The sequence below is a fragment of the Cyprinodon variegatus genome, unplaced genomic scaffold (genome assembly GCF_000732505.1).
Source record: "Cyprinodon variegatus isolate N-32 unplaced genomic scaffold, C_variegatus-1.0 Scaffold943, whole genome shotgun sequence".
Lineage (NCBI taxonomy): Eukaryota > Metazoa > Chordata > Actinopteri > Cyprinodontiformes > Cyprinodontidae > Cyprinodon > Cyprinodon variegatus.
In genome coordinates, this window is record NW_015151396.1 from 102,199 (window position 1) to 123,263 (window position 21,065).

General features: G+C 40.2%; 2 protein-coding genes across 3 annotated transcripts in view; one reads left to right on the forward strand and one right to left on the reverse strand.

The window, feature by feature from the left end:
• LOC107100183 (excitatory amino acid transporter 5-like) overlaps positions 1-10,473 on the forward strand; it is a 26,500-nt gene extending 16,027 nt beyond the window's left edge. Inside the window, exons 4-11 of the mRNA XM_015398581.1 lie at positions 5,693-5,735; positions 5,815-6,022; positions 6,296-6,395; positions 7,386-7,619; positions 7,691-7,885; positions 8,051-8,185; positions 8,275-8,377; positions 9,854-10,473. Of these exons, the coding sequence (XP_015254067.1) occupies positions 5,693-5,735; positions 5,815-6,022; positions 6,296-6,395; positions 7,386-7,619; positions 7,691-7,885; positions 8,051-8,185; positions 8,275-8,377; positions 9,854-10,018 (1,183 nt within the window). The 3' untranslated portion in view covers positions 10,019-10,473. The remainder of the gene's footprint in view (positions 1-5,692; positions 5,736-5,814; positions 6,023-6,295; positions 6,396-7,385; positions 7,620-7,690; positions 7,886-8,050; positions 8,186-8,274; positions 8,378-9,853) is intronic.
• Positions 10,474-12,204: 1,731 nt separating this feature from the next.
• LOC107100182 (tetraspanin-33-like) overlaps positions 12,205-21,065 on the reverse strand; it is a 20,190-nt gene continuing 11,329 nt past the window's right edge. The window contains exons 2-7 of one of the 2 annotated variants that reach the window (XM_015398579.1): positions 19,195-19,319; positions 15,092-15,166; positions 14,925-15,020; positions 14,718-14,846; positions 13,812-13,973; positions 12,205-13,708 (exon numbers count right to left, since the gene is read on the reverse strand). In XM_015398579.1, the coding sequence (XP_015254065.1) occupies positions 13,565-13,708; positions 13,812-13,973; positions 14,718-14,846; positions 14,925-15,020; positions 15,092-15,166; positions 19,195-19,260 (672 nt within the window). In that variant the 5' untranslated portion in view covers positions 19,261-19,319 and the 3' untranslated portion in view covers positions 12,205-13,564. The remainder of the gene's footprint in view (positions 13,709-13,811; positions 13,974-14,717; positions 14,847-14,924; positions 15,021-15,091; positions 15,167-19,194; positions 19,320-21,065) is intronic. The other variant, XM_015398580.1, reaches the window with a different exon arrangement.

Consider the following 21,065-nt stretch of genomic DNA (forward strand, 5'->3'; position numbering starts at 1 on the left):
AGTTAAGCATATTGTGCAAAATAGCAATAAAAAGATAAAAATCCTATCAGATTTATAGTCCCCACCCTGCAAATATATTAGAATCTGTCCTTAAATTACAGCCAAACCCATTTACACAGTAACAGATTAAAACCCTTAGATAAACCAAACATTACCGCCACATATATGAGCAGCACCAAAGAATGTATCAGTTAAAAAAACGAAGTGAACACGATACGTCTCACAAACAGCAGCACCATCTAGTAGATCCAAACGTTCTAACACTTAGAATTTTTGGTCAAAGGAGTCCGATGTAATTGTGTTGTGAGAGCCATCAGTATAAGGTGTGTGTCATGTTGAGAGACCAGTGTTTTCTTGTGTCAACATCACAGTATCATACTGAAAATGGTTGGGTACCTAATCAAAAAAGCAATGAGTAATTGTAGTAGATTGTAATGACTGAACTCACCGCTGTATTGAAATAGTGACGTCACTTTTCACAGTCATAGTGTCATTTTGTCCTCAGAGGTAATTTCACCGCCTTAGTTTACTCCAGGAGGATTCAGCTGTTTTTCTGAACCACCAACGTCATTCCGTGACATTTTGTGTGGTGATCTGTTTAGAACTTAAAAACAGATCAAAGTCCTGTGTGGTAAGCAGTGTGAAACACCAGCTGCTGGCGGGGCAATGTCTGCTGCTTTTTTCATTGCGCTGGCTAGAGAGAATAGATCCAATATTCTTCCCTTTATTTAAATTTTCTCCAGCCTTCATATTGATCCTGATCAGCCATCCACTGGCAAGTGCGTGCAGGATCTTCTGTTTACTGAGCCGTCTGCTCCTGTTAGATTTGCATGGGGACTGGAACAGTGGTGGTTTCTCAGTCCCTCTGAGGGAACAAGTTTCATCCGTTTCAGCATCATTCAATCTGTTTTTGAAGAGCCTCATTATGCAGCTGCAGTCTGCATATGACCATTCTACCTGATGAACTCTCCACACAGCATCTGTGTTTGACAGTAGCGTCATTAGACAACTCTTAGTTTGCATTTATTAAAAAATTTAATCTGAAAACTGGGATATAAGTTGAAGCGTAAACTATAAAAGATCAGCCGCAGAATGGGGGAGAGGTGTGTCCCTTCTGATGCTCTGTTTCCAATGCCAGCTTGTGATTGGCTAGCGTTCAACAATGATGTAATGTCCAGCAATGAACAGCTTATTTCAGTGTAAGGGGAAGAAAGTTGAGAGGTGCTGCTTGTTTCACTTTCACGAATGAAGCGGGGAGGATTCCGTGTTTTAAAGGAAAGTGTTCGATACCTACAGGCCGAGGGTCAGCAAACCGCAGGACTTGCTTCAACACTCCCCCTTATCATCCCATTAGAGTGCAGGCTGATCAGTGTATTTTTGGTAATCCTGCAGGATGAGTGACAGATTAGCAGACGCAGTGATCTCTGCTGCTGCACGTTAGCAGACCAAGCTCTCGTGCACGCACTGACAAGTGCAGGTCGGATATTTGACCGTGATCCTGCTGACCTCTGAGTGTGCAGAACCCTCCAGACCCTCAATGTGGAGCTAAGGAACAGTTCCAGCCTTTTTTTTTATTATGTTGCAACAAATGCAGGGATTTCTGATGCTGTAGATAACAGAGGGAGATCCAACTGGCAGAGATATTAGTTATTTACCCTCAATTTAAAATAAATAATTCAACGGGGAGAGACTCAAACAGTGAAAAGCTGCAATTGGAAAATGTTTCATTTATTTATACAGGTAACACAATCACATTCTTCAAAATTTTTCTATCAAAGGAAAACCAGCTGATTGCAAGGACTTATTGACTCTCCTCAATCCCTCACACTGAGCATGCATGTAGCGACAGTGGAGTGGGAAAATCCCTTTTAACAGGACAAAAGCTCCTGCAGAACCAGGCTCAGTGTAAGTGGCCATCTGCCGAGGCTAACTGGGGTTCAAGTGGACAGAAGAAGACATAAACAAAATAAGTTATTTGGTGTTCGGGCCCCGGCAGAAGACTTTGAAGCTGTGAATCGACGTACCTTTGGATGAGTAACCTAGAAAAGGATTAGAGTAGTCTTCTCCCGGGGCCCGGACACTGGTCGTAGAGTAAGCCAGAGGGTTAGGGGGACTGAGAATGAGGGGGGAGATGGGGTGGAGGTGGGTGAAAGTTGGCTTGCATGTGGAAGAGAGAAGCTAGGCCAAGAGCTAAATGAAGGGGATCTTGCAAGATGATTGTCTTTGTAGAAGGTGCTGCCCCCCCGAGTTAACTGGCTGGAGCAGAGTGAGGGATATCGCAGGTGGAACTGACAAGACTCTTCCGGATTATATTTACGCTTAAGCTTTATTTCTTCATGGTTAAATGACATGTTTTTAAGTTATGTCTACATGATACATGTTCAGGTGTGCTTACTGATTACATACTGATCCTAATGTTGAAATATGTGGAGGATTCCTGCCTGTTCTAATGAATGGGCTTTATCCACCACTTAACAGCAAAAACATTATGACCATTGACTTATAAAATCACTGATTTCTGAATGTTCCTGTTGGTAGGTTTTTTTCAAAATGTTCCAATTACAGTGAGAAATATAGATATTTTAACACCCTGCTATTTTGCAAGGTCTGTGTTTTTTATTTGTATTTTTTAAATCATTAGTTGTGTCTCACAGTGGACATACACCTACGATGACCCTTTCAGACCCCACCATGATTTCTAAGTGGGAGAACTTGCAAAATAGCAGGTGTTCAAGTACTTATTACTTAATCTTTCATGGAGTCCACAGGAAGAAATCTGTGGGATGGAAAGGAAGTCTGGGTATACTGCTGATAGCAGGAGCACTGTGCTACACTGGACTGCACATGGTCCAGCATCCATTTGTTCTCTCGGGGAAGCAGCCTCTCCAACATATTTTAATCCGATCAAGATTCCTGGAGACGTTCTGGGCAGACGAGACTGATTCATGAACTTCCCTGCCAAAAGGTCCTGATAGTGCTGTCTGCTTTGTCTAAATTAGTGGCTTTGTAGAAATTGATCTATGATGGCATCTTCGACTTTAACACTATATAAGCAAATGCAAATGGCCCTGGTTTGTTTTGATTTATTTAAGGGGATGTTCATAATTTGGTGGTTTTTGTGCATTTTTATGCCATTCAGAGTCAACTCTAGCAGTATATATAATGGAATATAAATTTTCACACTAGCAAAAATTTATTTCTGATGAACTTTTATGTTTTTTATTAGTCTTACTCGGTTTTACTGTGACACCTACTCCCCATCGTGTGCCATTGGAATCAGTGGTTGCTGCTAAGCTGCTTAAACATCAACTTTTGCAACTGTTTGTATCAAGCAAAAACCTGATTGTGAGCTTCAACAAGCACATATATGTAGTGTAAAATTTACATGCCAAAGGTTTATGACCTGCAGCTCTGGAGCCAGATGTGGCTCTTTGGACTCTCTAAAATGCCTTTAAAATGTCATAAAGAATCAACTAAATTAGTAAAATAAAAGACACCAGTTTTAGAAGCTTTGGTATTTTTTAAAGAATCTTTGATTCAATTTTCAGAATTACATTAAAAAACAGAAATTTTTTAGAAGTCATTTAGAAAGCATTTAGAAAACTCCATGCTTCATCTTCACAAAACACTTTATTGTTTTCCCTTTTTTAAAGGCTAAAAGTATCAGTTATTTGAAATGGCAATATATTTGCTATATCAGATATTTAACAATAATAAGCAGTAATTTATTGAAAGGCAATTTAATAGTTGCAGCTCTAAATGCCTTTTTTTAGCTAGACTCAGGGAAAAATGCTCTTATGATTTTAAAGGTTGCAGACCCGGGAACCCACAACAAAAAGCGAGGTAATACAATATTGCTTTGTTACAATCATTTAGCTAGCCAACCTACTAGCATTAAAATTGGAGAGAAGGAAGTCTGATTACCTCTTCTGTGTTTCCTGTCCACCAGCTACTTTTAGGGTTCCAACTGCATCATGTTTGAGGACTAAACACTTCCTAGATTTACTTTGAATCTGGCCAAGGTTCATAAAGCTGTCTGGTCTAAACACACATTTTTCTGAGAGAAAGCCCTTGAGAAATGCACCAGACAAAATTCGCTGGAGTTGAAAAATGTGTATTTTAGTTTAGATTTGCCTCACGAAACCCAACCAGGGACTGGATGTGCTGTGACCTACAGTACAGTGAAGGTGTGCAGTGGAGACAAGCTTTTTTCAAAGTCAAAAATCGAAGATAAAGAAAATAATTTTGATAAAGGATGAATTTGGGAATGCTCTTAGGATTTATAAGGTGTGTAAGAGGGTTTAAATAAAGCTGTTTCAATTTAGCACAGAGGGACAGTTGACGTCCTCCCTTAGCTGCAGCACAGACTCTGGCCAGCCGCCGCCCTCTCTCTCCCTGCTCTGGCACTGTCTGCCGGGCGGATTTCTCTGATGTACCGCTGTCCTTACATCTCCTCCAGAGGCATGTGACCAAAACCACTCTGACGAGGGAGTTAAGGACCCATCAGTACCCCCTGACGACCATTAACACCCCATATGTGACCCCCTTGGTCAATCCAGTTGGAAGGATCAAAACCACCTTTTGTCCCCCCTAATTCTTTGTTAGACCTACAGCATATTAATCTCATTGCTCCCCATCACTAATGTCCTGTTTGTTATAATGGGCTTTAAAGATCTGACCCACATGCAGAGAACATCTCAGAGAAGAAGGGTAAAAGTTTAACAGGTTTATTGTAGGTTAGCAAACACTGCTGGAGATTAAAACTCTGTGGGGAAACAATGCTGGAACTTAGGGGACTGGTGAACCGGAACCGGAAACTCTGAAGGGGAGATCACAGTGATCAGTTCGGGGACAGTGGGAAAATAGAAAATAGGCTTTAATATTGCTGGAGAGGCACTCACTTTTGGGGGGGCTCTTGGTTTATCCTCGGATCCAGTTTGTGGGGGTTAATCCAGAGAAGAGGAAACTCGTTGGAGACAGGCAGACATACGTTCGACCCAGAGGAGTAAAGGGGCGGAATGTCACTTGGTTTTCCAGGAGCGGACTTGAATGGGTCATGTGGAGGTTTTCCCCTTGCTCAGTGAGACTCAGTAAATCCTTCCAGGGGTAGAAGGTCCAGGCTTATCCAGTAACACAGGAAGTCTTCCTGCCCAAGAACAAAGACAAAAAACAAGTTCAGACACAGAAAGACAAGGCTAAAGGTTAGACTCTGCTAATCTCCATTTGGCTAGAGTACCCAATACTGGCAAACACTCTGGCGTCGAGGTGGTGACAGCCCGCTGCTCAAGTACTCCTCTGGTAATGACCCAACGAGACACAGGTGTGCAGGGAGGCCCATCGAGGACAGGGCACCGCCTAGTGGTCGAGAGAGGAAAACACAAAAAACAACCCACACAAACTGGAATCCTAACACTGTTGCATAGACTGAACTTTTTCAAGCTTGACCATGACCTGGATGACTGAGAATCTTCACAGATATAAAACACACATTACAAACTTCCTCTGTTGGGGTGAAAAAACAACCAGCAGAGACGACGCCTTTTGCTCGCCTTCGCTGTCCAGGTGAATGTCAGATGAGCAAAAGCACAAAAAACTGCCAATTTTTTTTTTCTTTTCGCCATTAAAGAGGCAAAAACAGGGGGAAACAGCATCAAGATCAGCTGGTAATAATTTTTCTCTTATTCTTGTGCAGAAACATGGTGCCGTCCAACCTGATCGAAGCCACGTTCCAGCAGGTAAGTTCCGCGCAAGTTTGAAGTTACCATCAGTTCTGCTCCGTTTCCTTTCTGTGACAACCTGACTTTGATCCTTCAGTACAAAACAGACCTGATCCCCATACTCAGAGTTCCAACCCGAACCATCACAACTAACTTTATTTACGTGGTGCCCGACGACAGCGACCCCAAAGGACGCACAGTCTACCTGGAGCTGACTCCGCCCCCAGACGTCATATACAAGACGAGTCCTGGCAGCAGCCAGCAGATGAATGTCCTTGGGATTGTCATCTTCTCTGCCACCATGGGTGAGGAGGAGGACTAAACACAAACACCCTGAAGTTTCCTACTGACTCCAAAAATATTTATAAAAGCTTTATAAATAAAAAACGTTAAATCTTCATGCAGGACATTTAGGATACTATTTACTATATTTAGGATCAGAATCAGACTACACTTTATTTTAAATTTTATTTCATTCCAGTTTTCAGAAAGAAAATTTCAATCAGATACAAAAAAATTAGTCCAGAACACTATTAGGATGTTTTTCAGAAAGTCAAATGACTGTTTGTCTTGTGAAGGTCTGCTGCTTGGCAGGATGGGGGAGCGTGGATTACCGCTGGTCAACGTCTGTCAGTGCATCAATGAGTGTGTGATGAAGATCATCAATGCCGCTGTATGGTGAGTTGAAATTGTCTGGAAAAATGTTATCATAGCTTTCTATGGGTCTCTTGGACTTTGGTTGCTTTTAATTTACTTTAAATTCTGCAGCTATACCTGATCATTTTCAGGGGAACCTGACCAGGAAATTGTTCAGACAGAAAATGTCTCATAAACTGTTTGGTAAATGTACACTGCAAAATAATTAAATCTAAATTAGTAATTTTATTTTTTGGAAATAAGTGCATTTTTTTCTTCAATTGAGGAGGTAAGTGAGACACTTTGCCAATGGAACAAGACAATTTACATTTAAAATAATAAAAAACAACTGCATTGTCTTATTTCAAGTGCATATTATCTAATTATCTTGTAAAACTACTACTGACAAAGATCTTTTTTACCTGCTCAAATTAAGAGTGAATTAACATAATTTAAGACATTTTTACTTATTTCTAGATTGTTTTTGTAATGTATTAATTTTTTTTGTCTTAAATCAAACTTTTAATGTGAAGCAATATAAAAAAAGAAACTTATCTTTACTTCAATATTTAATTTATCTTTGGAAATATTTTGAATTTGATTTGAATTTGAATAAAAAAGCAACAGGGGACTAAAACTTGAATAAAGCCAGATCATTCGGATATCTTTTATTTGTCAATTTTCCCACAATATAAATATATGTTACAAAAATGTTTGATTATGTGTCCAGGGAAGAAACCTGGATGTTAAATTGGATGAATAGATAGCATTTGGAATGGGTCAGGAGGTTTGGTTTGATTTTGGTTCATTTGCTTTTCTTTACACTACAATTTTTATTTATTAGAAAGTAATAGTTTATTTGCTTGGTGAAAGAAACCTTTCACCAAGAAAATAAAAAGAAAACCTTTTTTTTTAGAACCCTTTCTTAATGGTCCACTTTAGAAACCGAAACCTTATGCAATGAAAACTCTGTTTTTTTTTTTTGGTGGAGGGGAGTTAGGATCTAGCTCAAGACAGTTTACATCTCCTCAGGTACTTCCCATTCGGGATCATCTTCTTGGTCGCAGGGAAGATCTTGGACATGCAGGACCCGAGCACCCTGGGGAAGAAACTGGGCTGGTATGGCATCACCGTCCTCACTGGCCTCTTCGTCCACGGCCTCATCCTCCTCCCACTTTTCTTCTTTCTCCTCACCAAGAAGAATCCCTTCACTTACATCCGGGGGCTGCTACAAGCCCTGGTCATTGCACTTGCCACCTCCTCCAGGTCAGTCCTGCTCCAACATCCTGAATCATCCCCAGGTTTGATAAAATGTAGTGAAACTTCTATGTTTTCAGCTCTGCTACCCTACCCATCACCATGAAGTGCCTACTGGAGAACTGTAACGTTGACCGGCAGATCGCTCGCTTTGTCCTGCCTGTAGGAGCCACCATCAACATGGATGGCACAGCACTGTACGAGGCTGTGGCAGCTATCTTTATTGCTCAAGTCAACGATTACGAGCTGGACTTTGGCCAGTTGGTCACCATCAGGTAATGAAGACTTTCCTTTTGTGTGAAGAGAAACAGTTTAAGTGGATCTGTGTATATTTGATTCTGCTGTACGCAGATGAAACTCTTATTTGCTCTTAAGTGCATAAATAAAAAGCAACTAGATTTCCTATTAGCATTAATAGGCTGTCTTGGGTGATCTTCTAGTATCACAGCCACAGCTGCTAGCATTGGAGCGGCTGGGATCCCTCAGGCCGGACTGGTTACCATGGTGATTGTGCTCACCTCTGTTGGTTTGCCTCCTGATGACATCACATTGATTGTGGCTATTGATTGGGTCCTGTAAGTATCAAGTATTATTGAAAGTCCTGTATTGGAGCACAGCTGGTTTAAATCATGTTTTAACCAAGCGCCTCCTTCTTGTTTTAAAGTGACAGATTTCGGACCATGATCAATGTCCTTGGAGACGCTCTGGCTGCCGGGATCATTGCACACCTGTGTCGAAAAGACTTTCCACTAAATGAAACAGGAAAGGTAAAAAGACACCTGAAGTTTTCATTTTCCAGTAGTTTTAAAGCCAGAAAATATATAAGGGTTCAAATTTTTTTTATCAGCAATGAATCTTTCCTCATCATGAATTGTTGAAACTGGCACAGGGAGGCAGAGTAGGGTGGTTATACAAATCAATGGTATAAACAAAAAGCAGCAACAATGAACTTCTCACCGGGTTGGTTTAACAGGCTGAATTATGTTCTATGTAATTCTTTCTAGCTGTCTAGGCTAAAGTCTCATACATTGGGTCAAGAGGGTTTTGTGAGAATGGCAGAGGCAACTTTTCCAGTTTAGTAGAAAAGAACCACATACAAGTGATCAAGGAAGAAAGCACTATCAAAATAAAGAGTAACAGCTAGCTGTAAGAGGGAGAAAACCAAAGAAAATAATTCTTGTGATATTCCATCATGCCAAATCACAAATCATCAGCATAGAAAGAGATTTTCTTCTAAGTGTCTTCTGTTAAATGTTTCACAGCAGTGGATAGGAGAAATGAAAGGTCAGGCTTGTTTCATTGAAGAAAGCTGCATGAGTTTAAACAATTAAGCACATCAGACACCATTGGGTTATAGCATAATGCTATGTTCAGACCACACGTTCTAGAGGAAGCAGAAGCAGCTAGTTTACGTGCAAAGTCATATTGCTGCTCAAGCAGCAGCTGCTGGAGTTGGGAAAAATTAACTTTTGCTGCTTGATGCGCCACATCGACCAGTCAGAGCAGCTGAACTCTGAGCTGGCAGGGAGAGAGACACAGCACTGCTGATGCTGATCGCTATGATCACTCCTCTGAAACAGTTTATTAACGCCTAAATTAACTTCAAATGTTGAAACCTGCCAGCAAAAATATTTTCGATTTTATTATTCTGGTGCCTGCAGTTTGGATTATGTAAAACGTCTTCTAGCCGCCAGGAACAGTAGCGGAAAACCTCGAAAAGGTGACCGGGCCAGAGGCTGCTGTTTGAACGGAATTTCTGAGCGGCTCCGACACAGAAATAATATTTGAAGGCAGGATCAGGATCTTGATGAACTGACTGCACAGATAAAGTTTTCTGGTGGACTTTCTCACTCAAAACATATTAAAACTACATTTTACCCACTTATAACAGCAAATATAGCAAAGCCACTCTCTGCCATTGAACACAGGAGCAGCAGAAGCATCAGAAGTATCTGGACACGCTACTGGACGCGCCTCAGGAGCATCAAGGATGCTCTTGACGCGCGTCTGACCTTAATGTGAACAAGAATCAAAAATGTAGCAGCAGATGCTTTTTTGCTGCTACCAGCACTTGCGGTCTGAACATAGCATAAGACTTTTGCCCCTTAAAAAAGGTTCTGATGCAAACTGAATACTGTAGGTACAAAACCAAACTAATCAATGAAATTACTGTACCATACTAATATTTTCAGGGAGGCGGAGATAAATATTGCATTCTAACAAATTTCTGCATATACCTACAGTCGGTGCCATCTTATGGGACACAGAACCCTCACACTAACTCCTACAGCATCAACATTCCCATGACAGAGATCCATACCCACAAAGACGGCATCTTGGAGACAACATGCGACTCTATCGGCCCAAGCCAGGCGCACACCGTCTACTATAACATCTGCCAAGTGTGAAGGACTGGGCCTCAGGTCTGACAGTATTCCTTCAGGCCATCGGGTCTAGTACAGGAGAAGAACCACAGTTGGCTCCTCCTCTTTGCTCCCTGACCAGCTGATCCTAATGGACATGAGTTTCAAAAGGGTCATCACAGGTACGGCAGACCCAAATGGTCTGCTTCATCGAGCTGGAAGGCAGCAGTCGTCATGGTGGAACTGAGATGGACCAGAATCTCAGCCAAAACACATTCTTTTAAATGGATCTTCTGTGTTTTTATGGTGGGAGAAGACTGAATTATGGACTAAATCCTAAATTTCATGGTACTTCTAAACTGAAGAGGGAAAACGTGGATCCATCGGGTCTTACAGGAGATCCAGAACCGTAATGCTGACCAGGATGTGGGGGGGAGAGCTGTAAAGCTTCTAGAACTAGGACCAAACCTGGATATGTTTTACGGTTTCTGAATGTCTGATTGGCTAATGCTCTGTGCCCCTCCCCTCTCAGGGATTAACAGAAATGATTAAAAAAAATCCAAGTGCTCTTCATCCAACAGACTTCCTCTGCATGCTGGCATGCTCTGATTGGCTTCATGTGAAGCTGCTGTGCTTTATTTGCTCCTCTTGTTTTTGTCTTGAATGTTGTAAAGTAAAAAAAGTGCTGAAGGAAGAAAAAAAAAGATATATTTCACATCTGAACAGGTTCTGAACAGGTTCTGTTCATTTGGACACTTCCTGCAGATCCAAAGATGGTTTGTTTACCAGGTGCTTCATGTTAAAACTGGCCAGTAAACAGAGAGTCCAGAGAGTCTGGACTCTGTTTTGTTTACCTCAGTGTTCCTCTGCCAATTCACTCCATCAACTCAACTTTTTGTAGCCTCCAGCTGTCAGCCCAGTTTGCATCAGCTAAATGTTTTTATATCTGTGAGTCTCATGTTTGTTTTTATTGGGAAATAAAGATGTCCCTTTGAAGTTACTGAAGCGTGAAGCCTGTCATCAGTCCAGGTGAAGATCCAACCAGCATCTCACCTGTGTGATTTATACAAAATGTGTTTTTCTGTATGAGTGGTTCTAAAAAAGGTCTCAAAAAAAAAAAAAAAAAAAAAAAAAAAAATATATATATATATATATATAAACAGATATTAAAGCCACTGAATATAATTTGTTTTTTTAATGTGTTTTTAGACATAAATTCTATTGTACATTCAAACACATGATAAAGAACATTACAATCTTAAAATCAATCACCAACTGTAGGTGTTACATCTGTGGCACTTTTGCAATAGTTCAGGTGAGATAAAGTAAAGGCAGGGATGAAATTTTCAAGGTTACCAAAAGACAGAAATAGCTTCAGCTTTGCTATCATTGTTAACTAAAACAAATTCTGCTATCACATTAACTTTTATCTGTTTGTCAGTGTTAAAGCTACTGTCCAGAATGAGTCCCAGGTTTCTAACGGGGAGATTAGAAGGTTTGAGATAAAAGACGTCGACTTGTCTTCCTTTAGATGCAGATGATTCAGAGCCATCCACATACTCACACTTCATTTGTAAGGGCTTGATAAAAACAATCTTTAACCTCATTGCACCCTACTTTTTAAGTAAACCATCATAATACACACATCTTGGCATAGGAGATAAAATAAACAGATTAAATAACAGTGCACATGAATAACAAATACGTATATGAGCAATTTGTTTCCAAAACATACACAGGTAAACTAAACAAACAAAGCAATGATTAAAAAAAAACTGAAAGAGCCAAGAAGCAATGAACTGAGAAATATGAAGAGGAAAAGATAATCACCTGGTTCAATATGTGTCCCCCCCCTTTTTTTTATTTTAAACAATAATTTCTAAATTGCTATAATGCAGGAGTTTATAGACTTTACATGATAATGTTTAGAACTTTGCACTAAATTTTGCTTGGGGCTTTCTGGGCATTTTTCCGAATGCTTTTATATTCTTTATTTAAATATCGGAATAATTTCATATTGACCAACATAAAGAAGTGTATTATGATAAAGTGTTGTCATATATCATGCTTTATGCGTCTCTCCTACTTGTTTGGGGACCTGCTTCTGTGCACTTGTCAGCTTTTGTCATTCTCAGGGTGGAACGGAAATGAGAAAGGAAAAGGGCCGTGATTGGTTACATCTCTGAAACTCCCGCCTCTTAAGACAGCACTGTTTTTTTGCTAGTTCTGGTTTGTAATGTCAGCAGAAAATATTTAGGCTAATCTCTGTTCTCTTAAAGAGTAAAAAATGGAGAGTTAAGTTATTAAATAACATGATTAAACTCAGCTGTGAAAGAAGCAGCTGTAGCAATGCTCTCAAATTATTATTTGGAACTCTGTGTAAGCTAAGCTAATGTTAGCTTCACTGTTTATATTCCGTAAAGTGAGGCTTGATTTAACTCATAATTGTAGTTGAACATAGACATTTGAATTTCTAATCAGTTTGCTGTAACTGTTACCCAGTTTTTTTCTTTCCAGCGACCATTTTGTTGACAAAATGGGCAATGACATTGTCAAAATTTCTAACTAGGAGGAAAACAGATATGTCTGAAGAGGCAGGATTTTCCTGAAAAGTAGTTTCTCTCATTGCTTCCTCACTTAAAGTGTCGAAAGTGGACATTAGCGCACAAAAACCTGATCACATGCAAGTAGGAGAAAAGTTACAGATGCATACAAAGCAAGCCACAAGTGCAGAGAAGGAGCATGTACTTATGTTTGGATATACCGAGGGACACATAGTATTGAATCTGCATGCATAGAACCATGGAGAGTAGTTTTCCTGAGTGTATTAAATAAAACTGCTCTTCTCAGTTTTCTTTACCTGTGTTAGCTTTTGGTAAAATTAAGACTACATACATCTTACTCCATGGTCCAGCACAAAAGGCCAGGTTATGATGGACTATAGTCAGTCCTACACAACAAACACTCACACCTCTACACCCTGATGTCATTAATCCAATAAAGCAAGCATGAGGGCGCACATGACTGCAGCCCTGCAGCAACAAACAGTCACAGGTGTTCCTGCTACTAATCCACCTCAGATTAAAAGCACAATAATGACCTAGTTAGGGAAATAGGAACAGGTGGGATTAGGATGTGGTCCAGTTGGGGGTCCAGAACACCTCTAACAGCTTCCCACTATGGTGAGCAGCTTTTAAAGGCCTAATGTAAAGTCTGAAACCCTGACCTTGAAGACAGTTCAAAGGAAATTGTATTTTTTTTCTCCCACTAACATTTTAGATTCCTGGTTCTACTTTGTTCTCCTGAGGATTGGACTCTTGCATCATCTCCAAAGGATGTTTCTGTCCCACATGTTAAAATAAGCAACTTTTCAGAACATTATGGGTCTTGTCTTTTGGTTCCTCGAGATCTTTCTACAATTGTTTTTCAGTGTCAGATTTTTGTTACAGTGATTCACCTGAGAGAGCTTCAGCATACAGTCCTTTTGTCTCAGATGAGCTGGTAGTTACTCTGCCTTCTGAGACCTGCTGTAAATTTCACAGTGTTGGTGCAGAATCCTCCTGCATGTTCTCACGATTTTAACCATCTGGTTTATTCATCATCAAAGTCGGCAAATGCAGGAAACCAGAGCCTCTCCTTCCTCTCCTCTCTGCCCCGAACGTCACTTTCTTTCTGTCTCCGTTGGACTTTCTGTATCCAGGCAACCTGAGCACCAGCCAGAGTCATCATGCATACCTGCCAAAAGAAAAAAACTGTGGATTATATCACTCAGACAAATTTCATTGTCTAAACCATGTTGAGTTGAGGAGCTCAAAGCTGTGGAGAAGGCTGATGTTACCTCAAGCAGCAGCAGGCCGACAGTCAGACCGGCCACCAACCGCAAGTTGTTTATGGCCCACATGATAATCTTGTCCAGACACCCATCCGTGAAGATGTCTGCTTTAGCTGGGCCTTCCTCTTCCTGCTGCATCCCATAACCACACATGGTGTTCAGCACTGTCTACAGAGACAGAAACACACATTTAACTTTATTAGCAGGTAGCTAATGACCGGTAAAAGCTGCTCCAAAACCAGAGGTAGCAGTAACTTCGTGGTTAAGAGTTGTTCTCCAAATTCTTTGCGAGATGGTATCGTCACAAATTCACCACTGGTTCTCTCCACCCCTGTAATAAACCTATTTCCATTTAAGGAAACAGGAGTGAAACAGATGAAAGGAGGATTTTTTATTTTTCAAACCTAAAGGTCCCTTTGTCCTTGCTTAGTGTTTTGATTTTTGTACAAGTTCTGTGGTGGGGCGTGATGGTGGCGCAGCGGTTCGCGCGCACGACCCATGTACAGAGGCCTTAGTACTTGAATCCGACCTATGGGCCTTTGCTGGATGTCTCTCCCCCTCTCTCATACCCACTTTCCTGTCAGCCTACTGTCGAAAAAAATAGCCACTAGTGTGCAAAACTCTGCTGCTCAGGATCTATACATCTGAGCTAAATTCTTTTTTCTGTGACATTTCAAGTTACCCTAACTGTACAGAAGCTCTTTTAAACACATTTTTTACTGCTGCACTTTTCTGCTGAGCAGTTGTCACATTCACATGGTTTTTACTTCTAGAGGGTTAACTTTGTCCATAGATTGTCTGATTTAAACCTAAATCTGGATATACTATGATCAATTTTTAGATGTATGAGGGCAATTTGATCATGCTGTAGAAAAAAAAGAAATCATTTTACAGAGAAACACTGGTCCAAACCTGGTTCTTCAGGTGCTTGCAGCATGAGAAGGGAACTCCACAGGCTTCCAGACTGGGATTGTTCGTTGAACACTCAAAGTACACATTATTGGACCAGTCCTTATACCCCTCTACACCACAGCACTGGAACTGCACAACAACAAAACAACACCGGGTTACTAAACAAGGACTAAAGCTGGTTTGCAGAACACTCAATTTCTCCTTCACCTTCTTCTGTATGTAGTCGATGGCATTCTCCAGGTCCCGATCCTCCCTGTAGCGGACAATTGCCTTCAACATCAGCTTTTCTGTCCTTTCCATCACCTGGTCAAGAGCATTGTCACATCTGATCTCTGTTTGATATAATAAAACATGTACATGGGTTGTTTTGTTACCATGTCTGTAAAAACGTATCCTACTGCTCCAGCTGCAATCTGAAGGAGGAAAACAACAGCCAGGATGCCAAGGAACTGTGGGAAGAGACAGAGAATTTGGTACATTAGCTGAAAAGCTTTATTGCACTCTGTCAACATTTAAATCCTATATGTCAGCATTGTCAGACTAATCTCATTGGAGAGACCCCAGACAGGCAACCATTTAGAGTGAAACTAAAAGCCAAAAGTGGTGTCTAGCATGCCACATAAGAAAAATTAAACATGCCGGTTGAAAAGTGACATATTTTGCATACCCAAATGGAAAAGCAAATAACTTAGCAACTGTAAGCCCACATTTCATGTGCAATACATTATTTGAAAGCTAACACCCTCTAGTTTCTGAATACATAAATGAACCAAGCTGCATAAGTTCAAACATGACTATGTTGTTTTTTTTATTCTCAAAAATGATAGGTCTTTTTTAAACAGCAGTAATAAAGACATGCTTGTGAAAAAGGCAGATCTAATTGTATTACATTTGTTCTACATCATGTCAACCACAAATACAGAACACTCCAGACGTTTAGCTATAACAGTTCCAGAGCTGTGGGGCTTTGAACTTTTGGTATCACAAGTGTCTCCAAATGTGCCAAATGCTTTTACTATGCTTTGCTTTACTATTTGACCCATAGAATAACACTGAAGCATTTTGATGGCTACAAAACATTTATGAAGCAAGTATTTTCCACTTTTTTTTTTTTTTAGAATCAGTGTATATAACAACATTTATAATTTTAACATCTATAATAACACAGAAATCTATAAAAGATAGTGAAACTGCTGCTTTTCAATCTAAATTAAACCCCATTGCTTTTTCTGAGCTGTATTTTTATTTTCAGCATTAGGCATTGTAAAAAACAAAATCAGCATCCAAACTGTATTTTTCAATCTGATGCAAGCCGGTAAAATGGGGTCTGCCTTTTATAAAGTTGCCATGTGTGGATGCCATGTGTTGAACCCTTATTTCATTGGCTACAAAGCCCACATAGCCCACGTGGTCTTAACCAATACCAGCTGGACTCTATGAGGCGTAATATTGCACGTCACTGGCTGATAGGAAGTGACCGGAAGTGAGATTTCAGGAAAAAAAATAAAAATTTATCATGAATTTCAAAAGTCTGATGTGGGTATTGAACCGTCAACTTTGAGAATGGATTTTGATCATTACATGTTTAATCTAACCAGACTAGTTTTAACCAACTAGATTGGTTGTTTTTCCAACCAATCTATTCTCAGAATCTATCCAAACTCTATCCAGCTCTCCTACACACTCCTACATCTTGAATTAACACAGAGGCTGTTTAAATGCCTGCTGAAGATCCAGCAAGCTGAACCACTTCTCAAAGCAGTCACGTGATATAGCAGGGTAGCGAGGCTTCTGACGACTACTATTTTGGCTCTTCCCCCAAATGAAGCAAGCGTCTCGCGGGAACGCCCCTTCCACTACTCGACACACGCCTTGAAGCCTAGGCTCATCTCATAACATCACTAATTATCTATGACCGGCTAACTTTTCTGATGTCAACAACCAGACGTTATGGGCAATTTTATCATCATGGAATATTTTTATTACTAATATACTAGATTACTTTTAACCTGTGGACCCTTATGGACGAATGGAGTATAAACAATTAAAGATTTATAAAACGGCTCCTGGATGCTTTCAAAGGAATGTAGTTGTGGCTGCTTTGTTTGTTTACATTTTGACATCATACTATATCTGTGTTAATTGTGGTTTGGTGCTCGCTGTGTCCATAAAATGAACTTGGGTTGTTGAAAGTCTAACCTGTCTATGTTGGTAAACATTTTGCTGGTGTTATTTTCATGCATTCTGAGTTATTCTCAAAACTCAAACCTCTAAAAACCAACTGGATTTGGTTAACAATATATTACGCAGTTATGAAAAATGAACGTTTATATATGTGGTTGTAAATGTGTGTTTGTGTTAGAGAAAACATTCATGCCACCAAATCTTTGAGTTATGATTCCTTTGACAATGTGACTGAATGTTCCAAAAACAGCAGCATATTGTCAGTATTACAAAATGAAGTGGATTGCGGGTGATGTGTTAACAATGAGCTCCTCACACCTTCTCTAAGGGAGAGCCATTATGCCATCCTGCGGAGAAAGCTCAATTATGCCACTTGTATTTGGGATCTCATTTTTTTGGGGCCATAATCCAGATTTCATGATCATAAGGGGGGCAAGAAGTGCAGACCAACCGGTAGGTCAAAAGCTTTGCCTTTTTGGTCAGCACCTACTTCACCAAGACAAACCAGTGCAGCGTCCGCATTATAGCAGCTGCCGCACTGATCTGTTTATTGATCTCATGCTCCATTCTCCCTGCACTCATGAAGAGAACCCCAAGAAACTCCTCCACTTCAGGCATGGACTCTCCTTCAACCTGAATGGGATAGGCCACCCTTTTCTGGTTGAGAACCATGGGCTTAGAACTGGAGGAGATGATTCTCAAACAAGGCTCTTCACACTCAGCTGCGAACTACCCCAGTACATGCAATCTTGGCAGATGGGAGCCAGCAGAACCATGCAGTCTTTAAAAGCAGGGGCGAGATCCTTCGGCCCCCAAACCCTTCTCCCTCTGGTCCTTGGCTGCACCTAGAAACCCGGTCCATAGAGTATGAACAGGACTGATGACAGAGGGCAGCCCTTGTGGAGTCCAACAATCACTTGGAGCGAGTGAATGCTCGTTATGCAGATCAGACTCTGTCTCCGCTTGTACAGACTGGATGGCCTGTAAGGCTCCTCCCACTTAAAACAGTGTTAGTAAAGCACTGCTTTCCCCCCGGGGGGCACCGGACAGTTTGCCAGAATTTGAGTTCAACCGGTCCTAACTCTAACCCGATTCTTGGTGGCGTCTCCAAAATCCTCCCAGGCCGTAGTTTTTGCCCCGACAACTGCCCGGGCAGTGGCACGCCTGGCCTCACGATACCTCCATGCTGCCTCAGGAGTCCCGCAAGCAAGCCAGGCTTAATAGGACTCCTCTTTCAGCTTGACAGCATCCCTTACTGCCGGTTTCCACTGGGCATTTCCAACACAACAGGCACCACAGACCTTATGGCCACAGCTAGGGGTGGCCACAACAACAATAGCGGAAGAGAAGATGGCCCACTAAGTCCATGTCTCTAGCCTCCCCCGGAATCTGAGAGAAGCTCTCTTAGAGGTTGGAGTTGAACACGTCACTGACCGAGGGTCCACCATGTATTCCTAAGTAGTTTGGGCCTGCCAAGTCTGTCTGCCTTCTTCCTCTTTCAGCCCAACCAGCTCACTACCAGGTGGTGGCCGATGGACCATTCCGTGCCTCTTTTCGCCAGAATGTCCAAGACCAAGTGTCCAAGACATACAGCCAAAGGTCAAAAGATACAACTACAAACTCAATCATAGACCCCCAGGCTAGGGTGTCCTAGTACCAGGTGCAAAGATGGACATCCACATGCTTGAACATAGTGTTCATTATGGACAATCCGTGACTTGCACTGAAGTCCAATAATGAAACACCACTTGGGTTCAGAGATGGGGGTCCATTCCTCAAAATAACACACAGCCCCAACACCCCTGTACCTATCATGTCCAGATGGTTCTTAGCGTTTCTATAAAAATAAAAACAATCTTTATTTAATTCTGTTCTGAAATAATAAAATGGACCCTGCTATACTTTAAATCAACAGAACAACCAAGATGTATCTGACACTTGGTACAGACCTCAGGCATCGTGTATTGAGCATGTTTCCTCACCTGTAGGTTTAAAACGGTCCTTGCATCCATCTACTACTGAGAGTCAATGTTTAGGACCCTCAAAGATATAGAGACTTGTTATCCGTGTTTCTGTGAGTGGGAGTTTAACTTACGTTTTATGATATGCCTTCCTTTCTAAATATAGCAAAAATAAAATAGGCTTAAGAAATTTGATGTAAATAAAATTGTTAACTTGAACTACCCCCCACTCCATCGCCTGCCACACATGACTGCAGAAGAGCGTTTTACTTCCTTTCACTAAGGATTCAAATGTGAAATGTTTTTATTAATAAAAATTAAGAAACGAGTACCGTTTTCAGCAAACAGGTGGCGTTTCGCAGAGCTCCAAAACATCCCAAAAAGGTGATGAGAAACATCAAAGAACCAACAAGGATCAACAGCAGTGCTGGATCCACTGTCAGAGTGTCGACTACATCTATGAAAAAAGACAAACAAAAAAAACATTAATTTGTAATGAGCCACAATGTGATTAAAAAACAAATCTGGTTCTGAAATCTTAAATCTGGTCAGACCCCTGAAGCAGATCCTTGGAGGTTTATACCAAATTGCGCTCTTTATGCAATATTTTTGTTCATTTTTTCACACAGAAAGAAAGACCCTGTATATTATTGAGGAGTAAGCGTTTAACCACACAAACATCTGACTGGGACTCATAGCTGAGGGTAAAAGTTGAAACTTGTCTGAGAAGCCTCTGCTGGTTTATCTTCAGGAATGTGATCAGCATGGAAACATCACGATGTCATCATCTCTTTCTGGTTCCCTGAAGCTTTTCCTGGATACTAACTCAGTTCAGTTTTTCTTCATCACAGATAAAGTGATCAATTGATTTATTGAAATACCTCCTTATCCAGGTCAGTTTATTTGGCTTTTGCACAAAAAAAAACCAACTTATATTTTCTGCTTTTATTATTAACTGTTTTTATTTCCTGTTCTTAATGTACTTTTCTTTTCTTTTGTTGCAATATTTCTTGATTTAAAATGTACAGCTATTGATTTTAAAATTGCATCTGCAATTGTTTTAAAGTTCTTCATAGGTAAATAGAGTAGTAAAACTAGTTGTAGCAGAAGCAAGAATTGTTGACAGTGTTCATCATATATTATTGAAAGTAAATTAAATGTTTTAATAAAGGACATTAACTGAAATTGCGTTCTTAAAATGGAACTTTTAAAAAAAACAAGCTAATCTAAATAAAGAATTTTTTATAGTAATTTGCACACATGGACAAAATTAGCAATGCCAATTGTTTAATAAAAGAAAAACACAGAATGACCACAAAGATAACTGGAATAGTAATAATAAATAAAAATTCTTTGAAAATTAAATAATGAAAATCAGATATTGCTTTTCCACAACACTTCAACAGAACGATTGAAATAAAATTAAACCAAATGAATATAATGTGACAAAAGGTACATGGACACAAGATGTGTCCAGTATTTAGCATCACAGGTGTCAACAATCTAGTAATAAGTCAGTCAGCCTATATATGGGGCTATAGGTAGTCACTGTGCTGTTTGGTCACATGGTGTGTACAGTTATTTTTAACGGCCATCTTAAACTTAGTTTGTTTTTTTTGTCTTCAGGACGAAAACTAGTCATTACCATATCTTCTAGTTTTAGTTGCTTTTAGTCGACTAAACTCAAAAATGTTTTAGTCTAGTTTTATTCAGTTTTATGTTGCAAATTTAATCTTTATAATTTCGAATAACAATCAGATGTCTTACCAAACTGACAGTTCGTGCCTAGATACAAAATTGCTGGAGATGCAATGCTGCTGTGCAGTTCATCAATGCTGTTGGGCAGAGAACTTTGATTTATAGAATTCAAATAAAGTTTATTTTTTTAATTTTTTTTTAATGAATGCCCTACTTTATTAAAAAAGTGTCACAAAAGAGTTGTGAAAACAGCAGGTCTAGTTCAAGACATCATAATGATTAATATAGCAGACAGAGTAGCTGACAAAATGTACAATAGACGAATGGTTTAAGACATACAAGGTTTCCAACCAAAAGCAAATACTTCCTGATCAACAATGAACTATGCATTACACATAGATCAATAAAACATTCATTGGTCCAAAAAAGCAAAGAACAAAAACATTCCTCTTTCTACTTTTGCAATTTCTAAGAATTTGCCCCTAAGTTACTGCTGCTAAGTGGT